The following is a 23,145-nucleotide window of genomic DNA, read 5'->3' as shown; positions in this document are numbered from 1 at the left end:
AAAATGGCATTACAAATAAACCCATAAAGAACAAGTGTAGACGTACAGTGCCCTCATGTTCTCATGTGTTATGTGTCATATACAACTACGCCGGTCAATTGACTTAGGTCTTGTTTTTTGAGCTTCTTAGCAGAGCAGAGTAGATTTCAGCATAGTAGGGCAGGTGTCAGCAGAGCAGAGCATGTGTCAGGAAAGCACTAGTTATTATTATAATTATTAGACCTGCAAATGTATTACTTTATTCCTGAAATCGTGATCGCGATGTCTGTGTTGATTTGACAGGATTTTCTCCTTTGATACAGTCAGGGATATCTAACTTTGTTCCTGGACGGGTTGTGGCTGATACAGCTCATCGAAAGCATGTCAAGTATGAATCTAGTTGTTGGGCAATTGGATATGGTTTCCTTCCCTTCTCTTTTTCTTCACTTGGGGAATTAGAGAAAGAGGCTATTGCGTTGTTGAAGCGGATTCAGAAGTTCTCGGCGACTCAGGACATTGGGGCTCTTGCTGCTGCTCATATTTTCACTAGGATAGGATTTGCTATAACTAGAGGAGTGGGGCCCATATTGTATCTCGGCTTCCCACTAATTTTTTGTAAGTTGTATGACTTTCTCTATTTTTTATTTATTATTATTATTAGAAAAATAACAAAAACCTACAAAGTCAATCGATTTACAAGAAATTAGTGGGGAGCCGAGATACAATCTGGACCCCCACCCCTCTAGTTATAGCGAACCCAATCCTGTTGAAGATGTGAGCAGTTGCACGAGCACCAATATCCTGAGTCCTAGCGAACGCCTGAACCCGCTTCAGCAACGCAACAACATCCTTCTCTAATTCCCCCAATGAAGAAAAAGAGAAAGGAAGAAAACCATAGCCAATAGCTCTGCAACGCGCCCCATAATTGTCCCGCTTCCGCTGAGCCGCAGCCGATACAACACAACCAGGAACGAAGTCAGACAACCCAGATTGAGTCAAAGGAGAAGACTCCGTCAAGTCAACACATACATCAAGGCCTCTATCCCAGGAATAAAGCAACACATCTGTTGGTCGAAGAGCCTCGCCGTTCCCTCCAGTCAACCCAACGTTAACCTCCTTTCTTGCAAAAATCCCAGACCGAAAATAAATATCAATAAGGGTGTCATGAACAACGTTGTGCCGATGTTTAATACTCACCATCCCAGCACAAGACACTGCATGATCCCCATAAATATCCCCATCAAAAACCCTTGAGCAAGCAGAACACGGCGTCAAAACGGAGAACAAAGGAACACCCAACCAGTAGCAAAGAACACAACGGTAAGTCTTACCATTCATAGTCTGACCCAAACCTAATATCGAGACCGCTCTCAACAAGGCCGAAGTGTGATCCCCCTACTAGGACTTCCATAAGGCAACCTGACGCGGAGATAAGGAGAAAGTGGATTCTGCAGATGCAACGACTTTCGTGAAATATATATCTGCCAATTTCTTCATGAGTTTGAGGACAACGATCTCACTAGGGTTACTCATAAGGTCAGTCTCCATAGTCCTATTAGAAAGACTAAGAGCACCATCGAAGGCCGGTCCTGGACCAACAATACCAGAATTGCAAAGAAGCGTAGCCTGAAGACCAGAAGACTGCAAACGCGACGCAAGGAAAGCATAGTGCCGAACATCTCCCCCTGAATAGACACCCAGTCCACCATAAGCAAAAGGTAAGGTGGCAAGTCGCCATTGCCAATCATCAAAACTAGGCCCCGAAGCAATTACAATGTGCTCCAAAGAATCCCAAAGAGCCACATCAAAAGAAGTCTAGGCCGCTTCAAAAAGACGAGGAGGACAAGTGCGCATAGCAAAGTAAAGGGTTGGAAACCCTAGTACACGCACAAAGAAGTAACAACTCACATTGGGGATCATCAAGCTTAGGAACAACATCCATTAGCACAATGGTCTTTGACACTCTCTGCGAAACAAGCTCACCACAAAAAGAGGAATCCGCATTGACAGGACCACCAAGCAACTTAACACCATGCACAGGATAAGCAATATCTGGATGAAAGACACCTACGAGACGACTATGAGGGCCCTCCAGAAAACTTCCGTTTTCTCAACGTTGACATGGAGGCCGAGACGAGGTCCCTCTGCCAAAATCAACTCCATAACCTTACCTACTACTAAGGTGTCACCAATAATAGTGATGTCATCTAAATACCAAGCCTGCAAACATAAGTCAAAAGAATCCCTGATTCGGCACACCAACGGATGAAGAACCAAAGCAAAAAGCAAAGGGCCAAGAGGATCACCCTACTGCACTCCTTGACATGACCATAAGGTATGCTCCCCATAAAACAACCTGGCAAGAGAAGAGTAACAAAATTCAACCCAACACGAGAGAGCTAGACAACGGAGACGAACTTCACACAACATAGCCGAACGGTAAACCAAATTGAAGGCATTATGAAAATCCACCAGCAACATAGAAAGGCCAACATCACCACCACGAGCCCAACCAAACGATTAATAGCATGAAGAATAGCCTCACCACTTGCCGCACCCCAACACTAAACTGAAGACCTCCTAAATAGCTTCCCAAATGTGGATCAATTAAAGTAGCGCCAACCTTTGAAACCAGGCGCCTCCAAACGGTACCCACAACAATAAGCCGAATACCACCACCAGGCTTAACAAGTGGCGTGAGAGGAGCACTAGCAATATATTCTCCCAACTCAGTAGGACATTTCCGAGCAAGAAAAAGATTAACCACTTGCATAATAGAGTCCACCAACTCATCTGAAATAGCAACTGCAGCACCACTCAAGCAATCCATAAGGTGTTGAGCATGCAAGTTGTCTCTACCGCATGAGTACCACGCGGAAAACCCCTAATCTTAAAAGGGACGCCTGAAAACTTGATTAAAAATGCCTGAGCACCGGCTGAAAACCTGATTAAAAATGCCTGAAACGCAGCCAGAAAATGGACATGGAAATCTGCCTGAAAAGCACCCCGAACTGCACCAAATAAACGTGAAAACCCCCCAAAATTCCGCCGGAACATCGACTGAAGGTCGCCAGAATATCGAGACGCTGCCACTATCCCTCCGTCTGACCTATAACCACCGGTAATTCGCCGTGAAATGCTGCCGGAAAAATAATGTGGAAGCAGCCTACCCTAATCGCCCCTAAACGAGAGGATTTTGTGTTATTATTATTATTATTATTATTATTGTTATTGTTAATGTCAATGTTATTGATATTATTATTGATATTATTATTATTATTATTATTATTATTAAATTATTAGTGCTATAATTGTTTAACGTATTTTTAACGTTATGTTTAACAGCTCAATAAAATTTGTCGTATTTTTATATTTTTATAATGCCTAAAATAATTATCGTTTTTTTAGCACTATAATTATAATATTTTATTTTTGCTTTTTAATACCTTTTAATTATTAATTATTAATTATTAATTACTACTCCCTATGTTCCTTATTATTAGTTACATATTGATTTTTAGTAATTATTAATTACTAATTACTACTCCCTATGTTCCTTATTATTAGTTACATATTGATTTTTAGTAATTATTAATTACTAATTACTACTCCCTATGTTCCCTATGTTCCTTATTCATCAAATGAGTGAATTTTCTAATTTATACCTAATATAAAAGACATAATATAGTCACGTATGATCTTGTTTAATTCTTCTAACGAGTACTTTATTAATATTTAATCATTATAAATTTATAATTATACATTGAAAGATATGGGTCAAGCAAATGCATTGACAAATGTGTAAAGTCAAAATTAACCAATAAAAAGGAATATAGGAAGTAATTACTAATTACTAATTGTTAATTAAAATTTATTATTTATTAATGTTATTAATCATTATTTATTATTTATTATTTATTATTTATTACTTATTAATATTATTAATTATTAGTTATTATTTATTAATTATTAATACTAAGTAGAGTAAAGTAAGGCTTAACAGAGCAGAGCAGGGCAAACCACATCAGCTCAAAAGAATAGGGCCTTACCTATGTTTGATTACTCTTACGTTATTACATAGATTTCATAAAATCAATTCATATTTCAAAATTATTGTGAATTTTGAACTAGATAGTCTATATTAAATAACATTAATCTGTTCTGTTCACCTTATTTTCACAAATTTCAGGTATAATAAGTTCAGATAAGTTCAGTTCAGGAAAAATAAGTTCTTGTAAGGGTTTTCCAAGTACAAATTACAACTAAAATAAGTTTTAATAATAAGGTCTAATAAGTTCAGATAAATTCAGATAAGATAAGTTGAGATAAGTAAAAATCAGGTGAATTGAACACACCCTAAAAAGAATGAAACTCTGCTCAACTCATGTAAAATGCTAATGCAACTAATTATGTCAAATGTTACTAAAACTAATTATGTATCACTTATTTAGTCTTTTCATCAACACCAGATTTTTAATAAGTCATAATACTAAATCAAATTACTCATCACTCAAATAGACTTGAAATAAATATATACGGGTAACTACGTATGTTCAAATTAAACTCAATGTGATTGGCCCATAACCTCTAGGAGTTAGTATCGGATATTGTATGAAGTATATCATTTTTTCAATATATAAGGTGATCAAGCTCTTTACTTGTTTAAATCTACTTATTTTGGGTACGGTTGTTGGCCAAGTTTTAAAGTCATTTAATGTCGATTTCACGCAGATCAACCTTAAACTTAGTACCAACAAATTTATCAATTGAGTTAGGTAGGTTCATCAAATTGAGTTTTGTTCTCTTCATTCTTGTAGCTATAAATGTTCAATAAAATAGTTTTAATTAGTAAAATTTTATAATTCAAGAACAAATATAACAATGAAAAACTAAAAATAAATTTTAATAGGTAAAATAAGTTTTAAATAATATGGATTACAATATTAATTAATTATTAATCAATGCATAATAAGATAGAGGTAAAGAGAACAAAGCTCTAATACCACACAAAATGACAAATAATTGTACCAACATTTAAAGTTTTTGAAATTGATTGGCAGATTACTTCTAAGCGTTATTCCCACCTACTCTAAAGCCTAGACCATGTGAGATTTAATTTGAGAATGTTCATTCACATTTTTTACATGGACTAGTAGTCTAGTACTAATTTTTGTACTAACAATCATGTGTGACATTTGGTTAAGAAAAATAATTTTAAAAATTTATGTAGTACTTGTACATTATTATTATTATTATTATTATTATTTTTTTTTTTATTTTTTTTTTTTTTATTATTTTTTTTTTTTTTATTTTTTTATTTTTGCTATTATTATTATTATTATTAAAACAAAAAAAAAACATTTACAATTGTAATGAACTCCGATTTTATTCATTAATCATTATTCAAGATTCCAAAGCACAGTACACATAATTTCTTAAACTATCGCGCAATGCTTTCTAAATGTTTGGGGTAAGAGAAATTACCTTTTTTTTTGGCTAATTTTGAATAATTTTTACTTTTAAGAACCATGAGTAATTGAGTATAGATGTTCATATGTCCAAATTTTGACCGGGATACATTTTGATGGATTGAGGACAATTTTTTTTTTTTTTTTTTTATATATATATTTTTTTTAACGCATTACCATTTTTTTGGAAATTTCTTATAGTATTTTCTTATATTATATGCTAAAACAAAAGCTCATAAGCAATAAAACATGTCAAATTTTAGAACTTTAACTAAAATGAACTAAACACTACTAAGTTTTCAACATAAACCTTTAAAAAAACAAGTTATAACAACTTTTCTTCCAATACTTTTGATGCAATGATACACATGACTTTTGTCGAGTGCAAGGTCTCAACTAACGTACATGCTTAAACCTATGGTCTATTGTAAAGATTTCCAATAATCCATGTCCCATACGAAACTTTAATTTTTTCTTTAACGATTTTGCCACATTCATACACATATCAAAGTAAAAACAATGAGTTCGTTCAATTACATCAACTTTCATCCATCCTTTATATTAGTCATTATTCTTTTAAGATTGAATAAATCTGGATTGAATTAAATTTAAATCGTAAGAATTCAAAAGAATAGGCAATTATACACTTACGTAATTCAAACTTTGTCCCATTTTATCTTATCTACACAATTGCATGCATATATTCTCTTTTAATAAGCTCCCGACAAGTTTCTACATAAAAGGGTATCAAGTGAAGTTCCAAAACAAATTCATTCACAATAAAAGTAGCGCAAAATCCTACTTAAGTATTTCGAGCTAAACTAATTTAAACCTGTCAATACAAATATGCTGATTTAAACTTGCTTATCAATACAAACATACTCGTATTAGTCGTATTTATAGAACAATTAGCCATTCAAACTAGCCAAACAAAACTAACTAAAAACCATAACTTGGTTTCCTAACAATACTCAAAAGTTCAAGATTTGTTAGATTTCCTTTCAAGTGAGGACAAGCATGAAGCATATCTTATAATCTTAATATACTTCGTAGTTCCTAGGAGTTGGCACAAATTAAAGGGGCGTTAAGTCCAAAATCCGACCGTGCAAAATACGGTAAGGGCGACCTTGGAAAGCGTGATTATATTCTACTCTTACCACCTCCACACTTGGTGCCCTTATTTAACTTCTGTAAAGTTATAAAGTTTACACTCAAAGATGGAAAAAAAGAAGGGAACCCAAATTACAAAAGAACCCCAAAAGTTAAAGGCCACAACCCCAATACGATTATGAATGAATACTTTCATACTTTGTATATTGTAGTGCTAAATTAAAGTTTAAAGCTCATTTTATCCTGCCTTCCCTTTTTCTTTCTTAGCCGAAAGCACTCCCATCCATAAAAATTATCACATTCACAAATCACTCCCATCCATAAAAATTCGATTAGTACTCCTTATAAGAAAAGTGGTAAGTGTGGAGATTAAAAATTAAATATTGTGAATTTTATATTAAGCACTAATATATATCTTTGTCATAATATTAATGGCTAGATAGTTTATGAATTATTTGCAGCTTGTTTTGCTTTGGATACCAGAACAAATTCTCAAAAAAAAAAAAAAAAAAAAAAAAAAAAAGATACCAGAACAAATATACTACATAATTCATTTTGCAACACGTACAATTAGGTCTTATTTATCTAGGATATTGTTAAGTACAAAATTATACCATAAAGGTATAAAACTAAAAGTCTTTTTTTTTTTTTTTTTTTTTTTTTTTTTTTTTTTTATATAGTACCCATGTGGACATAAACTCGACTCGCCTTTTAAGGCCTTGTTTGGTTGATGTAGGAAGTAAATTCCCATGGAAAATTCTAATTTATGGAAAATTATTTCCTTCATTAAAATTCCTAGGAATTGCATAAATATGTTTGGTTGTTATGTAGAAATTTGTAAATCCTAAGAATTGTGAATGACTAAGGGAGGGGTGGGTAAGTAACTTCCCATGTTTTGTGGGAAGTGAAAATTCCCATGAATTGTGACTTTCTCCATTTTTGCTTTTTAATGTCAACCAAACAACATACCTAAAAGGAAATTTATGGGAATTTTGAATGCCCATGTAAACTAAAGGCGACCAAACAACACCTAAGTTTAAGTTGTATAACAAAAAAAACTCATCATATGAATTCTTCAATCAACTTTTAAATCCCCCTCCATTCCCTTAGAGCTTTATTTAGACAATTTTAGACTTGAACTCGAATCTCAACCCTAGATTGGAGCATACTGCATACCACATAAATTAGCTATTCAAGTGTCATACATTCACAAATCACAACTATTGAGGAACGAAAAACCACCATAGCATTATCTTTTCCACCCATTATTTAATTAAATAGTGCAATAGATACAAAACAAATTGCAATTTTATGGAATACCTTTAAATTCTCAACTCTTAATCATTTGTTTGTACAGTCAACACATCACAAATAAAATAAAGGACAATGTCTAAACTTTAGAAACACTAGGAACTAGCTAGGATGAAAGTCTAAATCGATTGATGGCCTAATATCCTAAATTCTTTAGTAATTGACTAGAATAATCGTAAAGTTTGTCACTCATATAAATATTTAAAAAAGAATCAAACTTATTCTGCACTATGCATGCACTAAATTGAGTATCCAAAATTTTTAATAATATAGTGCACGATGTATATGCATGCTTAATTTCTTACATTGATGGTTAGGTTGACCCCAAGAATAGAACAAATTCTAGATACGTTGATTTATTAAAGAAACTACTATAATATAAGTTGACTTTTTATTTAATACGCATTATTAACCGTAAATTCCTAACATAAGCTACTATTTGTTGACTTTTTATTTATCCTAATCCTCTTTAAATGATCATTGAATTAGGTTTATGGTAAACTCCCTCCGTTCTTGAAAGAAGGTTATATTTGGTGATTTTACGTGATTATTAAGAAAAATTAGATAGTGAAAATCAATAATTAGATATAACTGATATAATTATTATTATACAAGTTTCTGTTAGCTAGATGTCCTTGCTAAATTTTTAGTAGCACTAATTGATAAGATTAGACATATAGAGTAGGTAATTTTGAAATGATTAGTACCTTTAATAAATTAAGAATGATTTATAATATCAAATTATCGATCATGTTGAATCGCATAATTTTGAACTTATGTTATGGTTATAATTTTCCACCTTACTATTACCAATTATGAATGATAGTAATTCACACATTTTTTAATTTTTAGCTAGTTAGATGCCATACAATTAAACTTCGAAAACAAGCTAACTTGTACGTTTCTTGTTGTTGTTTATTGAAAAATAATCCTAACACTGTATTACAAAAACATTTACTTGTATTTGATTATTTCATTTGGAAGCTTCCATGTAATTTGTCACAACTCATAAGGCTCTTGGTTTGTGATTCCTTTCAATTCACCTGAAAATTATTAAAAATGGATTAATGCCTTCCACTAAGCATGCATTAAAGCAAAGTGAGATTTGACTGATCATATATTACGTGACAAATTACTTTATTTTATACAGTAATTTGTGTAATATGTATGCTACAGTACCTTATATAATTAATTACTGTAATTATTAGCATTGTGCCAGTGTATAGTTTGTTTGCAGCCTTTCAGGTACTCCATTCATATTCAACAAAAATATGCCAAAAATTTAAAGAGGGACATAATAAATCTACCACAAGATCGAACAAAGTAAGAGAAAGCGATTATCTTATTTTGGTCCATAATATATGCCTAAAGTTAGGAATACATATAATGCGCACCAAATGAACAGATTTTATAGGAATAGGATGATTTGATTGAAGTTCTAGCATATCATTCCTTTCTTTGTTCGGCCAAATTACTTTAGTTTGTAAAATTCTTGTATATGCGTGTTGCTACCCCTCGTTGACATTCTCAATTATTTAGCTCAAAGAATATTGCAAGTTTCCAACTTGCACTACAATGGAGAATAAAATAACAAATGGTAAGAGAATATATTATCTCAAAAGAGAATATTTCTCTCAATTCGGGATTACTACGATGATGTTACCTCGATCTCTTATAATTGAGGTTAGATATGGCTTTTCAAAATTATCCTTTACGGTAGTCATGGTATCTATCTTCCTCATCACTTCATATTATGGATCCGAATCCATTATTTTTACCCTATCCTTTCATTCATAGTTGTAGGTTGTATCGTATTCCTTGTTACTACTTTATACGACGACAATAGTATGTGTAATTAGTGATTTAGGTATTACTCATGACTCAAATATTATGTGGATTTGGCCCAAGCATTTTGTAAATCATAAATACATTATTCTGACCTACCCTTTACCCTTAATCTAGTTGATGGGCTGGAGTACTTTGTTATTTTTGTTAGAAACCTATGTTTTATTGGGCCTTCATTTTTCAAAAGCATGAGTTTTGCAGTTTAAAAAATTGTGTCAAATATTTGTATTTATATTCTAAGGGCCGTTTGATTGGGGTTAATAATCAAAGCGAATGGAAATGAACTGATATCATTCCTTTTGTTGTTGTTTGTTTGTCACTTTTTTTTATTCTCTTTACCCATTTTTATTTTTGAGTTTACCCAAAATTAGTCTACTTTGATTCCCCACCCCCCCTAGACTTTTCCATTCCCTTTCTTTAGCCACCATACCCACCACCATCCTACTCGCCGGAACTCGCCCAACCACCTCATCGGACTCGCCGCACCTCCCCAACTTCTCGCTGGAACCGTCGCACCTCCCCCACCTCTTGCCGGGACCCGTCACACCTCCCCCACCTCTCCCCTCGAAAATATCTCCTCTCCCTAGAAAACCTTCCACCACCCACGCAAAACCCTAGAAACCACTCTCCTTCCACTTAAGATCGTCGGCCGACCATCCTACCACCCTCGAAACCTTAGCCGCTAAGGTTTCGAGGGTGGTAGGATGGTCGGCCGACGATCTTAAGTGGAAGGAGAGTGGTTTCTAGGGTTTTGCGTGGGTGGTGGAAGGTTTTCTAGGGAGGGGAGGGGCGGCAAGGGGTGGGCCGGGGGAGGTGCGCCTGAGGGCCGACTAGTTCCGTCGAGGCTGGGTGGTGGGGTGGCTGAAATAGTGGAATTGTGAAGAAAGAGGGGGTTGTGTGGTGGTGGTGGTGATTCCCTTTGTTTTTTGAAAACAAACAACATACTACATGTAAAGGGTTTCATTCCATTCTCTTACATTCCCTTCGTTCATTCCATTCTGATTCCCCTGCGCGAACCAAGCGACCCCTAAAAAGTCCGTATCATTATAATTTGAAGATAACTTTCTTGGAATCTTTATCTTTTTGCGAGGCAAAAAAGATTTCATTATTTGTAGACAGTATTACATTATGTAAAAAATGGTGTGAACTTCACTGCTACACTGCAAATCATAATACATGTTTTGAAATTTCATCTTACACTTGAAAATATTTGTAACAAACATTGGGAATTACAGTAATTACTAGAAACATTATCAACCATATTGATCAATATGGGTTTTAATCTGTTTAGTCAATAATTGAAAATTGACTCAACGAAGTGTTGAATTATTTTAGAACTTGTACTATATAACTAGTGTCCATTTCTTTTTATATCATCCTTCCAACCCATACATTTGTAGTACTCAACTTCGTTCATGTTACATCCTTGGCCTAGCAAGCACCACATCCCCGTTACCCATGTCCGAACTCGCTCCTGGCCTAGTCCATGTTTCCTTGAATTGTTCCTCCGTAACCCCTGTCGTAATCAACACCCACAAAGAGGGACAAAAAACTCGTTAGCACACACAAATTTTAAAATAAACTCGTAGTACAAAAAGTCAAAATCGCTAATTTATTTTATTTTATTTTATGATTCGAGTTCAAAGTTACTTTGAAAATAAAAAGAAAGTAGGGAGAGTATATTGTGACCTTTGCCCATGGCCGCGGTTGAGGTGATACCACCCTGAACAGTCCTTAACACACGATCGTAGTAATTGGCACCCGACCATTTCTGATGTGCAAGAGTATCAACTCCATTAGTTCTTTCCTCCCTTTGAATCCTTTCAACATAAGCTAGCATACCCCTCTGAGCATAGTCTTTAGCAAAAGTGTCAATGACTAAAGCATCAGCATGAAAACCAGCAAGAGTAATGAACTGCCAACAAAACCCGAGCTTGGCAATCTTAGGGATAAAGTCCATCATTTGCTGATCATTCATACCAGACGCGTCCCAATTGAATGAAGGCGAGAGATTATAGGCTAACATCATTTCAGGCTGCCTCGACTTCACCCCATTGGCGAATTTAGTACACTCGAGGAGGTCAGGACCCGAGGTCTCCATCCAGATTAAGTCTGCATGAGGAGCGAATGCCCATCCACGCAAAATGGCAGCATCGACGGACCCCTTAAACCTGTAGAACCCTTCCCTAGTCCTTGGCAAGTCCCAGTCCCAAAACAGGTTTTGGAGACCTAACTTTGATGCAACCTCTCTGGCTTCTTCATTGGACAAACACTTATCGAAGCTTGAGTGATTCTTCCACTCATTAAGTCTCATATTCTTCTCCTTTTCACCTATTCCATTCAGTCCCTTGATTGCATCACTTACACATTCAGAGAAAGTCTTCAGTTGTGCTTTTGATAGCCACTTGTCTTCTAGAGCTTGCAGCTCAGGCCCTGACTTACCTGCAGTGGCGAATTTAGCATTTTAAATTTAAGATATCGACATAAAAAAAAAGGGTGTCAATTTACGCCCCAAATCAATTAGTGTAGCCCTTGCATCCTTGCTTACCTGAATTGGTGGCCTCAAAGAGGATAGTAGCAAGGCCCTTGCCACGAAGAGCCGGGTTAGTAGCCCCCAAGATGAACTGGTGGTCGCGAGTATCAATATTAGACTGAATTAAGGAAGCTGCCACAGAGTCAGTCCTAGCCACCAAAACAGTCTCAGTCCCCATCACATCAAATTGTAGTCTAGAAGCCACGAGTCGGTTGATGTGTTCACTAACCGGTACCAAAACCTTACCACCCATATGACCACACTTCTTAGTCACCGAAGACTGATCCTCTATATGAACTCCAGCGGCACCACGCTCCACAAAAAGCTTACACAACTTAACAGTAGCAGAAGCACCACCAAAACCAGTATCCCCATCAGCAATAATAGGCTTAAGGTAATCAACATAAGGTGTTTGAGCCCTCTCCTCGCGAGGCAGGCTCATACGAGCCTCCCTTTGCTTTCTATCATGATATTGTTGTGCAAAGAAGAGGTGTTCCACCTTATTGGGGACGGTATCATAGGGGTAGTCAGCAAGGTCAGGGCCAGGTTCGTTCGTGGAAGTATGTGTAGACGAGCACTGCCACCCCGACACATAAATCGTGTCGAGGTGCTTTGCCATCATGGTGACTTGGACAGGGTCCAATGCACCAAAGGTCCTAGAGGCAGTACCCTTAGCTTGGTGGTTCTTAAGGGTACACCATAACTTCTTGGCTAGGTCGTTTGAGGCGTAGTTTTGCCTGAGGGTGCCTCGAAGAGAGACGATGTCTCGGGCCAAGTATGGGCGATGAGTTAGCTTGAAGCGATCAGTGTTCCACCATGCTTGCACCTCTGCTACCTCTGCTTCGAATCGAGCTTCTTCCTCCATTATCTATACATACCAAATATGCAGCATAACATGAATAAACTATTTTGTACCTTATCTTAATAAAATTAACAAGTAATTTTAATAAATGGTAGTCACTGTTACATATATACAGTCCAAAAACGATCGAATTCTAAAAAAAAGGACTTAACATAAATGTTTAGCTGAAATACAGAGATTATTTTAGATGAAATACAGAGATTATTTTAGATGAAATAGCACGAAACAACATTAGAATTAGATATTTTACTTATCTCTGACTAGCATGTATATATAGCAGATTTGCTTCATATGAATGTTGTTTTTTTGGTTGAACATATAAAAAATGTGGTTCTGAAACAATATTTAAATAGAATGGGAATTATTTTATAAGTAGATTGCTAAACACCGCCATAAAATATGATCACCTCCGCCATCGGTGTGAATGGACAATCATGCCCATACTACTTCACCATCCCTTATTCTCTTCGGCGACCCACCACCCCTTCCGACAACCACCACCACCATGACCAGCGACCCACCACATCCCCCTCAATGACGACCCACCACCTCCCCTCGCCGGCGAGAAGGTGGTGGTTTTTTTTTTTTTTTTTTTTTTTTATTATTTTCGGCAACTGAAGCCCAAAACTGGTTACCGAGCACGGTAACCAGTTTTAGGCTCCGGTTACCGCGCACAGTAAACGGTTACTGTGGAGCCCAAAACCGGTTACTGTGGTTGGTAACCGATTTTAGGCTCCAGTTACCGCAGTTGTCGGAAATAAAAAAAAAAAAACCACCACCTTTCCATCGGCGAGGGAAGGTGGTGGGTCATCATTGAAGGGGATGTGGCGGGTCGCCGGTCAGGGTGGTGGTGGTGGTTGTCACCGGTCAGTGTGGTGGTGTTGGTGGTTGCCGATCAAGGTGGTGATGCCAAGGTATTAGTGATTGGTGGCAAAAGGAAAGGTAGTGGTAAAGTAACAAGGCATGGTTATCCATTCAAGCTAAATGTTAGCAATTTTGATATTTTTTATGGCGGTATACATAAATTGGCAAGTAAATTAGCCTTATGTCAAAGTCTTATGGAATTATATATGATACACTAATTAATTCTTGTAAAAAAAATATATATACTTTGTATATATGATACACATTTTCCCTTTTTTTTTTTTTAATAAAAATATATAATACACAAATTAATGGTGTAGTATGTTTATCTTTTTAAATTTGGAAGAATTTATTTAAGCAGTCCTAATTTTAGGCAATTTGCTATAAAAAGTCACACCATTGGTTTTAGTTTATCTTAGATTTTTCCCAACTTTGATATGCGATTTATTTTAATGGATCTTTTTACCCACTACAAATATACAATAGGTAAAAATTAGTGTCAGGTCGTGTGCCAAACGCGTGACTTTTACTGAATTTTTGATAAAATTTATTGATGATGATAAAATTACAACGAAAAACAAATGATTGGGAATAGAGTTGCATTACTAGGACATTAGCTTGAAAGTTTCATTGCAATGTAACATTAATTTAGTTTTAATACCACCATTTATTTATCACCGTAATGAGAATATGAGACATTATAAATGTGTTAGAATGAAGCCAAAAGAATTATGATTTTTAGTAGAACTAGAAGGATGAGTAATTTATTTAATATGCCCCAAAAAACCTTAGCATATTTAGTTAATAATAGCAAACGTGTAAAATGTTCTAATTTTTCGACTTTATCCCATTTTGAAAAAAATAAATTAATTCATAACTGTTAGAGCTACAATTAGTTTAAAAGTTTTATATGTTTACCTTCATCTCTACAGCATACAAGTGATGCAACTATCGTATGAGCACTACAAATCAACAATAAACTTATATATTGTGATATAAATAAATTAACAAAACTTAGAATTACTAAACAAAAATTGCACGTTTACCATTGAAGGCACCGTCGTGAAAGTTGAAGCCATTGCTATACTTCAATTGCCTGCCAAGTGGAGGAGAATAAAGAAGAAACAAAGATAACTAAAAACTTAAGAGATAATATAAATTTAGGATATGATAAATGAATAACAAAAATAATGTTGATGCAATGGCTTCTTCCTTGTCTTATTTATAGAAAAAAATGATCACACCATTATTTGACAGCATGGTTAACACGAATGCTAGCTCCTTGCAGATAACAACAAAAAATCCAATTAATCCATATTTTCATTATTAATTAATTTATTACTAGGGTGCCTTAAAATGAGGACAAAAACAGTTATCTACTTATCTTTTACCGTACTAGGTAGATGTTTTATTACAAATATTACAGTACATATTTTGTACCATGTATTTGATTAAATATTACAAATACTAGGTTGTCCTAGTAATTATCTATGACACTTAAATTTATATCCTTGTCTGTCCAATTATCTATGACACTTAAATTAAATTTATATCCTTGTCTGTACAATCTACCTTATTTTCACATATTTATGGTCTAATAACTTCAGATAAATTTATTAAAATTCAGAATAATAAAGTTATAAAAAATGTTTACTTAAGTTCAAATTACAACTTAAATATAATTTAATAAGCTAAGAGAGTGAGAGATAACTCAAGTGGTTAGAGTTCCCATCCTCGTTCCAAGAGATCTTAGAATCAAATTTCATTACCCGTCTTGTGGCTCTCTAAACACCAAAAAAAAAAAAAAAGGCCCAGGTCTATAGAGTTATCTACACTAGATTGGACACTTATGTAATTTTTTATTTATTTATTTATTTTTTATTATTATTATTATTATTATTATTATTATTATTATTATTATTATTATTATTATTATTATTATTATTATTATTATTATAAAATGTTGGAAATATATGGTTGTTGTTGTTGGTGGTGGTGGTGGTGGTGTTAAGTTGTGAGTATATGTGTTTTCTTGGCTTAGGCATAATTAAGATTTTTCTGATAGTTTGTAAAAAAATAAATTTTCATAGGATTAATTCAAAATTTATACTTAATTCATTTGATCCAAATTAGTTGAGGTTAATATGTTTTGTGTTTACACTATTTTATAGACTTTACTTCAATAAGCTTTTGTGATTTATATATAAGAAAAAAAAAAGTCATGTGTGAAATCTTATTAGAATTTTCTCTACATGCATGTATTCCATAATACAACTTCTTATAATATTTTACTTGTCGATATAGAGATATTTATATAACTTAATTTAGATGATGCGCAGGTAAAATCTTGATGAAATTCCCACATATATATTGATTTTATCATTTTATCACAGGCCAATAATTGAACATATTATCTACAATCGAATAAAAATAATATCTAAGCTAGTTTGAATGTTAAAAAAATTTAAAGATTGAAATCCAAGACTTGAAAATAAAATTTCATTCGTATCACTATATTTTATGTTTCTCTAACCACGCGGCTAATTGTAGTTTTTTTTTTAAAAAGTGTAATTTAGTTTGTTTAAGCTCATGTTTAAAAAAAAAAAAAATTCTAAAATAATACCAAGTACTCCAATAATTAAGGAGTATAAGGATGCCAAATCATCATGAAGTAAGCAAAGATAAGAACCAAACAAAAGTTAAATTGAAGCACCATGAAACTCCCATTCCGTTCTCTTATCATCAGCTTTATCCTTAACAACAACAATTACGAAACCCCGTTTTTTAGAACTCTTTCTCATTTTATATTTGTTATTGAAAAGTCTAATTGGTTTTATCTTATTACGTGTAACGATAACTGAAAGCCTGAAACTTGTGCCATGCTAATGTAGCTTTGCAGACTGACATACTCGTATATTATTGGCCCTTTTCCAACTATTTTTGTTTATAGTTATCATCTTTTTCTAGGCCAATTGACCTGGTAAATAAAAAATTCTTGACGACAATTTGGTAAATAAAATAGCTCTGGCGATAATCTAATAAAAAAAATTATTTTAGGCGATAATTAACCCAAAATATTCAAAAAATTCCGATAAATTACACGCAAATGCTTAATTTAGTTCATTTTTCGTAGTTTTCTTATTTAAATCTCCAACACCTTTTCGGAATAATAATTTGAAGAAAAATTATTTTTTAAATATTAATTTTCACGTAATATTCCTACCCCTTATTATCGAATTTTTTTTAAAATGAGGTTAGAAATAAATTTGACATATGGATACAGCAAAATAAAAGGAGATGACATATTAATTTAAATTTAAACTGGGAAAAATAATTTTAAAAAATACAATGGCGAATTAAATTAGGAAATTTGAAGACTTTGTCGGAAAAAAAATTAGATATTTTGGTCTATATGTCGCCGAGATTAATTTTTTTTTTACCAAATTGTCGCTTAGTGTTAACATTTTTTATCATATTATCGTCGGAGTTATTATATTTTTTACTAAATTGTTGCTAGGGGTCTTTTTTATTTACCAATCTGGTCAATTGACCTCTTTTTCTACTTTCTCCATTTATTTATTTTAGTTGTATCACTTTGTTTTCACGAATTTTTAGACAATTTTTGAAGCAGAGAGAAAAATAAATGAGGCTCATGTGATAGAAGAGAGATAGAGAGAATTTATTAGTTAAAAAGAAAAGTGATGCAACTAATTTAAAACTTTGTTTTTAGGAAGTAATGCAACTAAAAAAAATTGAAGAAAGTAATTTTTTCTCAATAAATAACGCGTACAAGTTATGACAATCTTCACTTTATTAAGCAAAATAAAGATATTTTTGAGTATTATTTGTATATGAACTAACCTTAATAACCCGTAACATAATATGTTATGCGCTAAACTTCTCTGTAATATAACGAGTCAAGAGTTATTTGACATCATCCATTATAGACAAATCTTTTTCTAACTGCCTATCGTCACTACCTTGATATCTCTTATTGATGTTTATTTTTTTCCCACCATGTTTCAAGGGTTTGCGTTTATAATCTAACAAAATTTCTTGCCTCATGGTTGTTACTTGTTGGTTTCACATTAATAATTCGAGCGTAATATATGGAGTGAAATCGATTGTACCCTTTCTATTGTTTTCATAATCAACAACTACGGAGATATAAATAGAAATCATAATCCGGCCTATATAGTGTTGGATTTAGGAAGTAGGGATGACAGTATTATATGGATATTCGTCAATCCGCTCCATCCGTTCTAAGTTAATGGTCGAAAATCCAAATTAAATGGATGAAAAGCGGGTGACGGATGGAGCGGATGATGGATGTGGATGATGCTTTACTTCACCCACTAACCATCCACCCACCCATTTAACATATATTAATTTTTTTTTATCTAAGTAAGAAAATTACATTTTTTTCTTGCAAATTGATTTTTTCAAACAATATGATGTTATTGTTTCCTTTTTTATTAATAAAAATAAAAAACGATTGTATAAAAAATACAAGTAAAAAAAATTAGAGTTTATGTGGATTTTTTTCACTTTAAATATTCATCCATTAGTCATCCGCGGATGATGGACGGACGGATATGGATGATGAGTAAAGCGGGTGACAGATGGATGTGGATGGAGTGATTGGAATAATGGATGGATGCGGGTGAAGCTCCACTCGATCTGAATCCGACCTATTGTCATCTCTATTAGGAAGTACACAGAGATACAATTGTATCCCCATTTCAAAAAAAATAAAAATAAAATGCTGTTAACCAAAGTGACTTTTTTTATTTTTATTTTTATTTTTATTTTTAAATAACCAGTCTTTTAGGTACTGCCATAGTAACCAATCTTGTGTGCTACATGCTGTCTGTATAATTAAAATAAAAAGACCGGTTTTTATAAATGACTGGTCTCTTAGGAACATCCATAGTAGCAAACCTAACAATCTAGCGCGTTGTTGTCTGTAGATTAAAATAAAAATAGACCGGTATGTATAATCGTTCTCTGAAGTGTGCTGTTTTGATTTTATTTAAAAGCATTTTTTTTAAATTTTTTATTATTATTTTCTTCAACGAAAATCCTATATTAACTAGTAGAAAAATTGTCTTTTACCATCCTACATTTTGCTACGGTTAATATAAAATCCGTAGCAATATTTTAATAATTTCAAAATTACCTAAAAACACAAAGAAAAGGCTACGGTTAATGTAAAATCCGCAGCGTTAAATCAAACGCTATGGTTTTTATAACCCCGTAGCATTTATAAACTACCGTGCCCCCCCTCAATTCACTCCCCTTTTTTCTGAGCTCATTCCCTTCAATACTCGGCAACCCACACCAAGGATTCAACTCACTCACATCGCAGCCGGTTCGGGTTGCCGCCGGTTTGTGTTGCCACCGATTCGAGCCTTGCTTTTCCTCTTTCGTGGTTCCTCTCCAACCTCTCCATTCAGGTGACTGTGTTGTGATGTGCTCCTGCTCTGCCTCTCGATTTCCCAGCAAAACCCTACTCCGCCCACTATTTCCGCGCTGACTGCTGGATCTCTAGCCTTAGCCAGCGATACCTTTGCTCAGATCTAACAACGATGGACTTCTATCACCCACAAATCCGATACTGGATACTCTAATAAGGTCGGTATGCGGGTTTTGCTGAGTTTTATTTTTTTCTAAAACCATTTGGGTAAAATCTCTGGAATTGTAGGGTTTTTTTTTTTTTTTTTTTTTTTTTTTTTTTTTTTTTTTTGTGGAATTGTTGTGTTGGGAAGAAATTTATTTGTTAAGTAGGTATATTTTGTGCCTTTTATGGGTTTTGTTGAATTTATGGGCTTTCTATCTCTTATTTGCTTTGATTTAAGGCGAGAACTGCAAAAATTTGATCTGAAATTTGATCGAGTTTGGGTACGGTTGGTGTTGATTTTGTGTCTGTGCAGTGGGTTTGCATGTGAAGATCTGAATTGTTTCTTCGCTTTGTCATTGTTTCGATTGGATTATCATTGTTTCTTGTGATTTTGTGCTCTAATTTTAATGGTTTTAGGGTTATTAGGTTCGAATATTATTATTACAGTATTTTAACCACTCTAAATGATCGTAAGGTAATTGAAATAATTCAAAATTGGAGTGAAGTTCAATCAGAACAATAAAACTTGGGAGAAGATTGAATTTGGTTTGGATGGATGTATTTTACAAGAACGGCCAAACTTGATTAATGAAACTTTGTACTGGTCCCTCGTGCAAGTATGTCTTTGCATTACTTGTGGCGTGCAATGTTGTGTCATCGGAGGGTGCTTATCTAACTCTAAATAATTTGGTAATAGACATTATGAAATGTCCAGGAGATGTGATTTCTGTTTGTTTTTCACGTCACTATGGACGGAGTGATATCAAAGGCTTGATTGGGTTTACAAAGAGTGGCAAGATTATTGTTGTTTTTCGAGATCCTGTTTTGTTAGGTTTGGTTGATTTAAGTTTAAAGCAGCTGCTTTTGAGGTTTGATTGTCAGGGGAGAGATGAGATTGATGTCATGTTCTGAGTCAGATTTCACCTTATTCTCCAATGGATTTGACGAATGAACTTGTACTCTGGTTGCAGTTAAGCTAGCTGTAGCAAATATTCATGAACATGTTCTCATACAAAATAGTGGGAACTTCTTTCTAATTTGGAGAAGTTTTAGCATTCTGTTTATGAAATGATATGTTCACTTCTGATTAGATAAAAGTATCTCCCCCGAAATTTGTTTCATGCGTACTCAAAGTTTGCCGCCGATCTTTTGCTAATTATTCTGTTCAGTTGCTTCTGCCTTCTTATCATTTAATGCTTCAATATCTTTCTTTCTTTTTTTTCCCCACCAGCTTGTTGATTATAAGTATTTGGCCACCAGATTATAAGTATTTTGCAGGTATTTCATGGCTATCCTTCTTAGGACAGCTTTCTGCAGGGTGGAATGTTGCAGGTACTTTGAATTTCTTGAGCTCTATTATACTAGTGGTGAATTTTAGTCAATAATACCTGGGTTTGTATCTGATTGTTGCTCGTTTAGGTGTCTTTGTGCATATGATTCTCATTCCCCTGCTATTGATAGTGATTGATTTTGGCTATTGAGTTGTACTTGAAATTATCTACATTTTACAGGCTTGCCGATTAGCCGAGGCTTGAACATGTAGTCATTGGCAAGGGGCAATTCAAGGCTGAAAGGACATTGAGTAATATTATCACCTGTTTGATCATTGTTGACCTTTTTTTGGAGTTAATGCTCTTATTTTCCTTACCCCCAAAGTAAGGATATATCTGCAATATTCTTTGATCTCTTTTCATGTGGATCTGAATTTTGATATCTGATTTCATTTTTCTGGAATCTGATATTGCATTTTATTAGGGATCCAATTTTTTTAAGGTTGTACAAATGGCTGATATATTTGATCAGAGTTCTCTCTTTTTACCTCCCCTCCCCCCTTGTATGTGTGTGTGTGTTTGTGTGCATGATCTTTGTTGAACTGCTGTAAACTTGCATGCTCCATCATTGTATTCAGGAGTTATTGTATATATTTGAGAGTGGATAATTGGCCTTCAAGAGGTGGCTGCTACTTTTAAAATATTGTTTGGGGTAAAAATACCCTAATCACATGGCCCAATGGCCTAGTGACACGTGGCATCCAGCCATTGGTCAGCAGGGCTCCAATCCTCTGCTGACACGTGTCCTCTAAACCCTAAAAGGGGAACCATCCCTTCCCCACTATAAATAGTGGAAGGACCCTCATTAATGGGGGCTGGAACATTTGTTGATCATATTGAATACTCCTCAAAAAGAAACACACTTACCCCGAGCAATATTAATTGCGGAATTCTCCCATTACGCGAGAAGTAACTTCCACATTACGTGCATTCTACCTCCCGTATCTTTACTAACTTGATCGTCGGAGGCGGAGCTCCTACCCCCAGGAGTCTTCGTGATTTTGCAGGCACAGGCGTCGAAGGGCATTCTTGGAATCGTAACTCTCCCGCAGGACACATCAAAAAACCCCGAAACAAATATGCTAAAGTATAAGATAGTTACTTTCGACCCTAAATCGGTGCATTTTTGCAGTTGCAGGTTATGAGTCCTATCTCACTGCTCAACTTGCTGGGCAATGTATTGCAGTTGATGCATCATGACATTGATGCGGCTTCTGTCTTTGATGCTGCTGCCACTTCTGTGCTGCTGCTGTTCTGCCTCTGTGGTGCCCTAAGTCGGTTTTTTTGAATGGCCAGTGCCTATTTACCTTTTTCTACTAGTGAAATGATCGGGCATGCTTGTGTTCGTATTCGATCAAACTGTCTAAAGTCCATATGTTGCTGTCCAAAGTTGATGTTGTTGCTGTTTTCGTTTGTTGAATAGACTGCTAGCCTTATTTGTAAAAAGTTTACATTGTATAATTAAGATTAATTCTATGAATTTTTTTTTCTATATGTTATACAATCATCATTTATTAAGCTTTAAAAATGCAAAAAAAAAAAAAAAAAAAAAAAACATTTTTTTCGGGCCACTTATTGCTACGGTTCAAACAAAAAACCGTAGCATAAAATACTAAAAAGCTATGGTTTTATCAAAAGAACCGCAGCAAAAACGCTACGGTTTTTTAGCGAAAAACTTAAAATTGCTACGGTTCAAAACTGTAGCAAATATTTTTCCTTATTCGCTACGCCCACTAGTTCTACGGTTCAAAACCGTCGCAAATTCAAAAAAAAACCGTAGCAAATGTCATTTTTTCCACTAGTGATGCTCATGGGTGTGACAATAATTTTCTTTGTACTCTGTAATTTCTTTTCACACAAATTTATATCAATTCTTTAAAAATAAAAAACCTTAGGTATTTTTCATTATATTGTAAATTTTCTTGTGCTACATATTAGACCAGGCAAATGAGTCGTTCGGGTCAATCAATATTCGGGTCAGGTCGGGTCAATTCGAGTTTCGGGTCAATGGTAATTCGGGTCGGGTTGGGTATCGGGTCAACACTCTAGGTCGAGTTCGTGTTTGGTGAATTTGGGTCGGGTCAATTCGGGTTTCTCTAGGATTCAGGATATTGATGCTCATGCAGCTGCTCTCATCTTTAGCAGGATCAGGTTCGCTATAACTAGATGGGTGAGAGCCCATATTGTATCTCAACTCCCCACTAATTTCTTGTTATTTGGTT

The 23,145-nt window shown here is 34.5% G+C and overlaps 1 protein-coding gene and 1 long non-coding RNA gene across 3 annotated transcripts; one reads left to right on the top strand and one right to left on the bottom strand.

The window, feature by feature from the left end:
• Positions 1-10,806: 10,806 nt before the first annotated feature.
• On the bottom strand, positions 10,807-15,180 carry LOC110721907 (isocitrate lyase-like). 2 transcript variants are annotated; one of them, XM_021901140.1, is made up of 5 exons: positions 15,019-15,081; positions 14,891-14,934; positions 12,262-13,114; positions 11,403-12,155; positions 10,807-11,229 (listed from the first exon to the last, which is right to left on the bottom strand). In XM_021901140.1, exons 2-5 carry the CDS (start codon positions 14,894-14,896, stop codon positions 11,132-11,134), a joined length of 1,710 nt encoding a protein of 569 aa, XP_021756832.1. In that variant the 5' UTR covers positions 14,897-14,934; positions 15,019-15,081; the 3' UTR covers positions 10,807-11,131. The 2 variants fall into 2 exon arrangements, with proteins under 2 accessions (XP_021756832.1, XP_021756831.1); XM_021901139.1 differs by lacking the exon at positions 14,891-14,934 and having other exon boundaries at positions 15,019-15,180.
• A 3,966-nt stretch (positions 15,181-19,146) lies between these two features.
• Positions 19,147-22,417, top strand: LOC110721906. The gene is made up of 3 exons (XR_002511475.1): positions 19,147-20,924; positions 21,104-21,247; positions 22,056-22,417. It is a non-coding gene; the product is annotated as an uncharacterized LOC110721906 (long non-coding RNA).
• Positions 22,418-23,145: the final 728 nt, after the last annotated feature.

This window comes from Chenopodium quinoa, unplaced genomic scaffold (assembly GCF_001683475.1).
Source record: "Chenopodium quinoa cultivar QQ74 unplaced genomic scaffold, ASM168347v1, whole genome shotgun sequence".
Lineage (NCBI taxonomy): Eukaryota > Viridiplantae > Streptophyta > Magnoliopsida > Caryophyllales > Amaranthaceae > Chenopodium > Chenopodium quinoa.
This window is presented reverse-complemented; position numbering and strand designations above follow the sequence as displayed.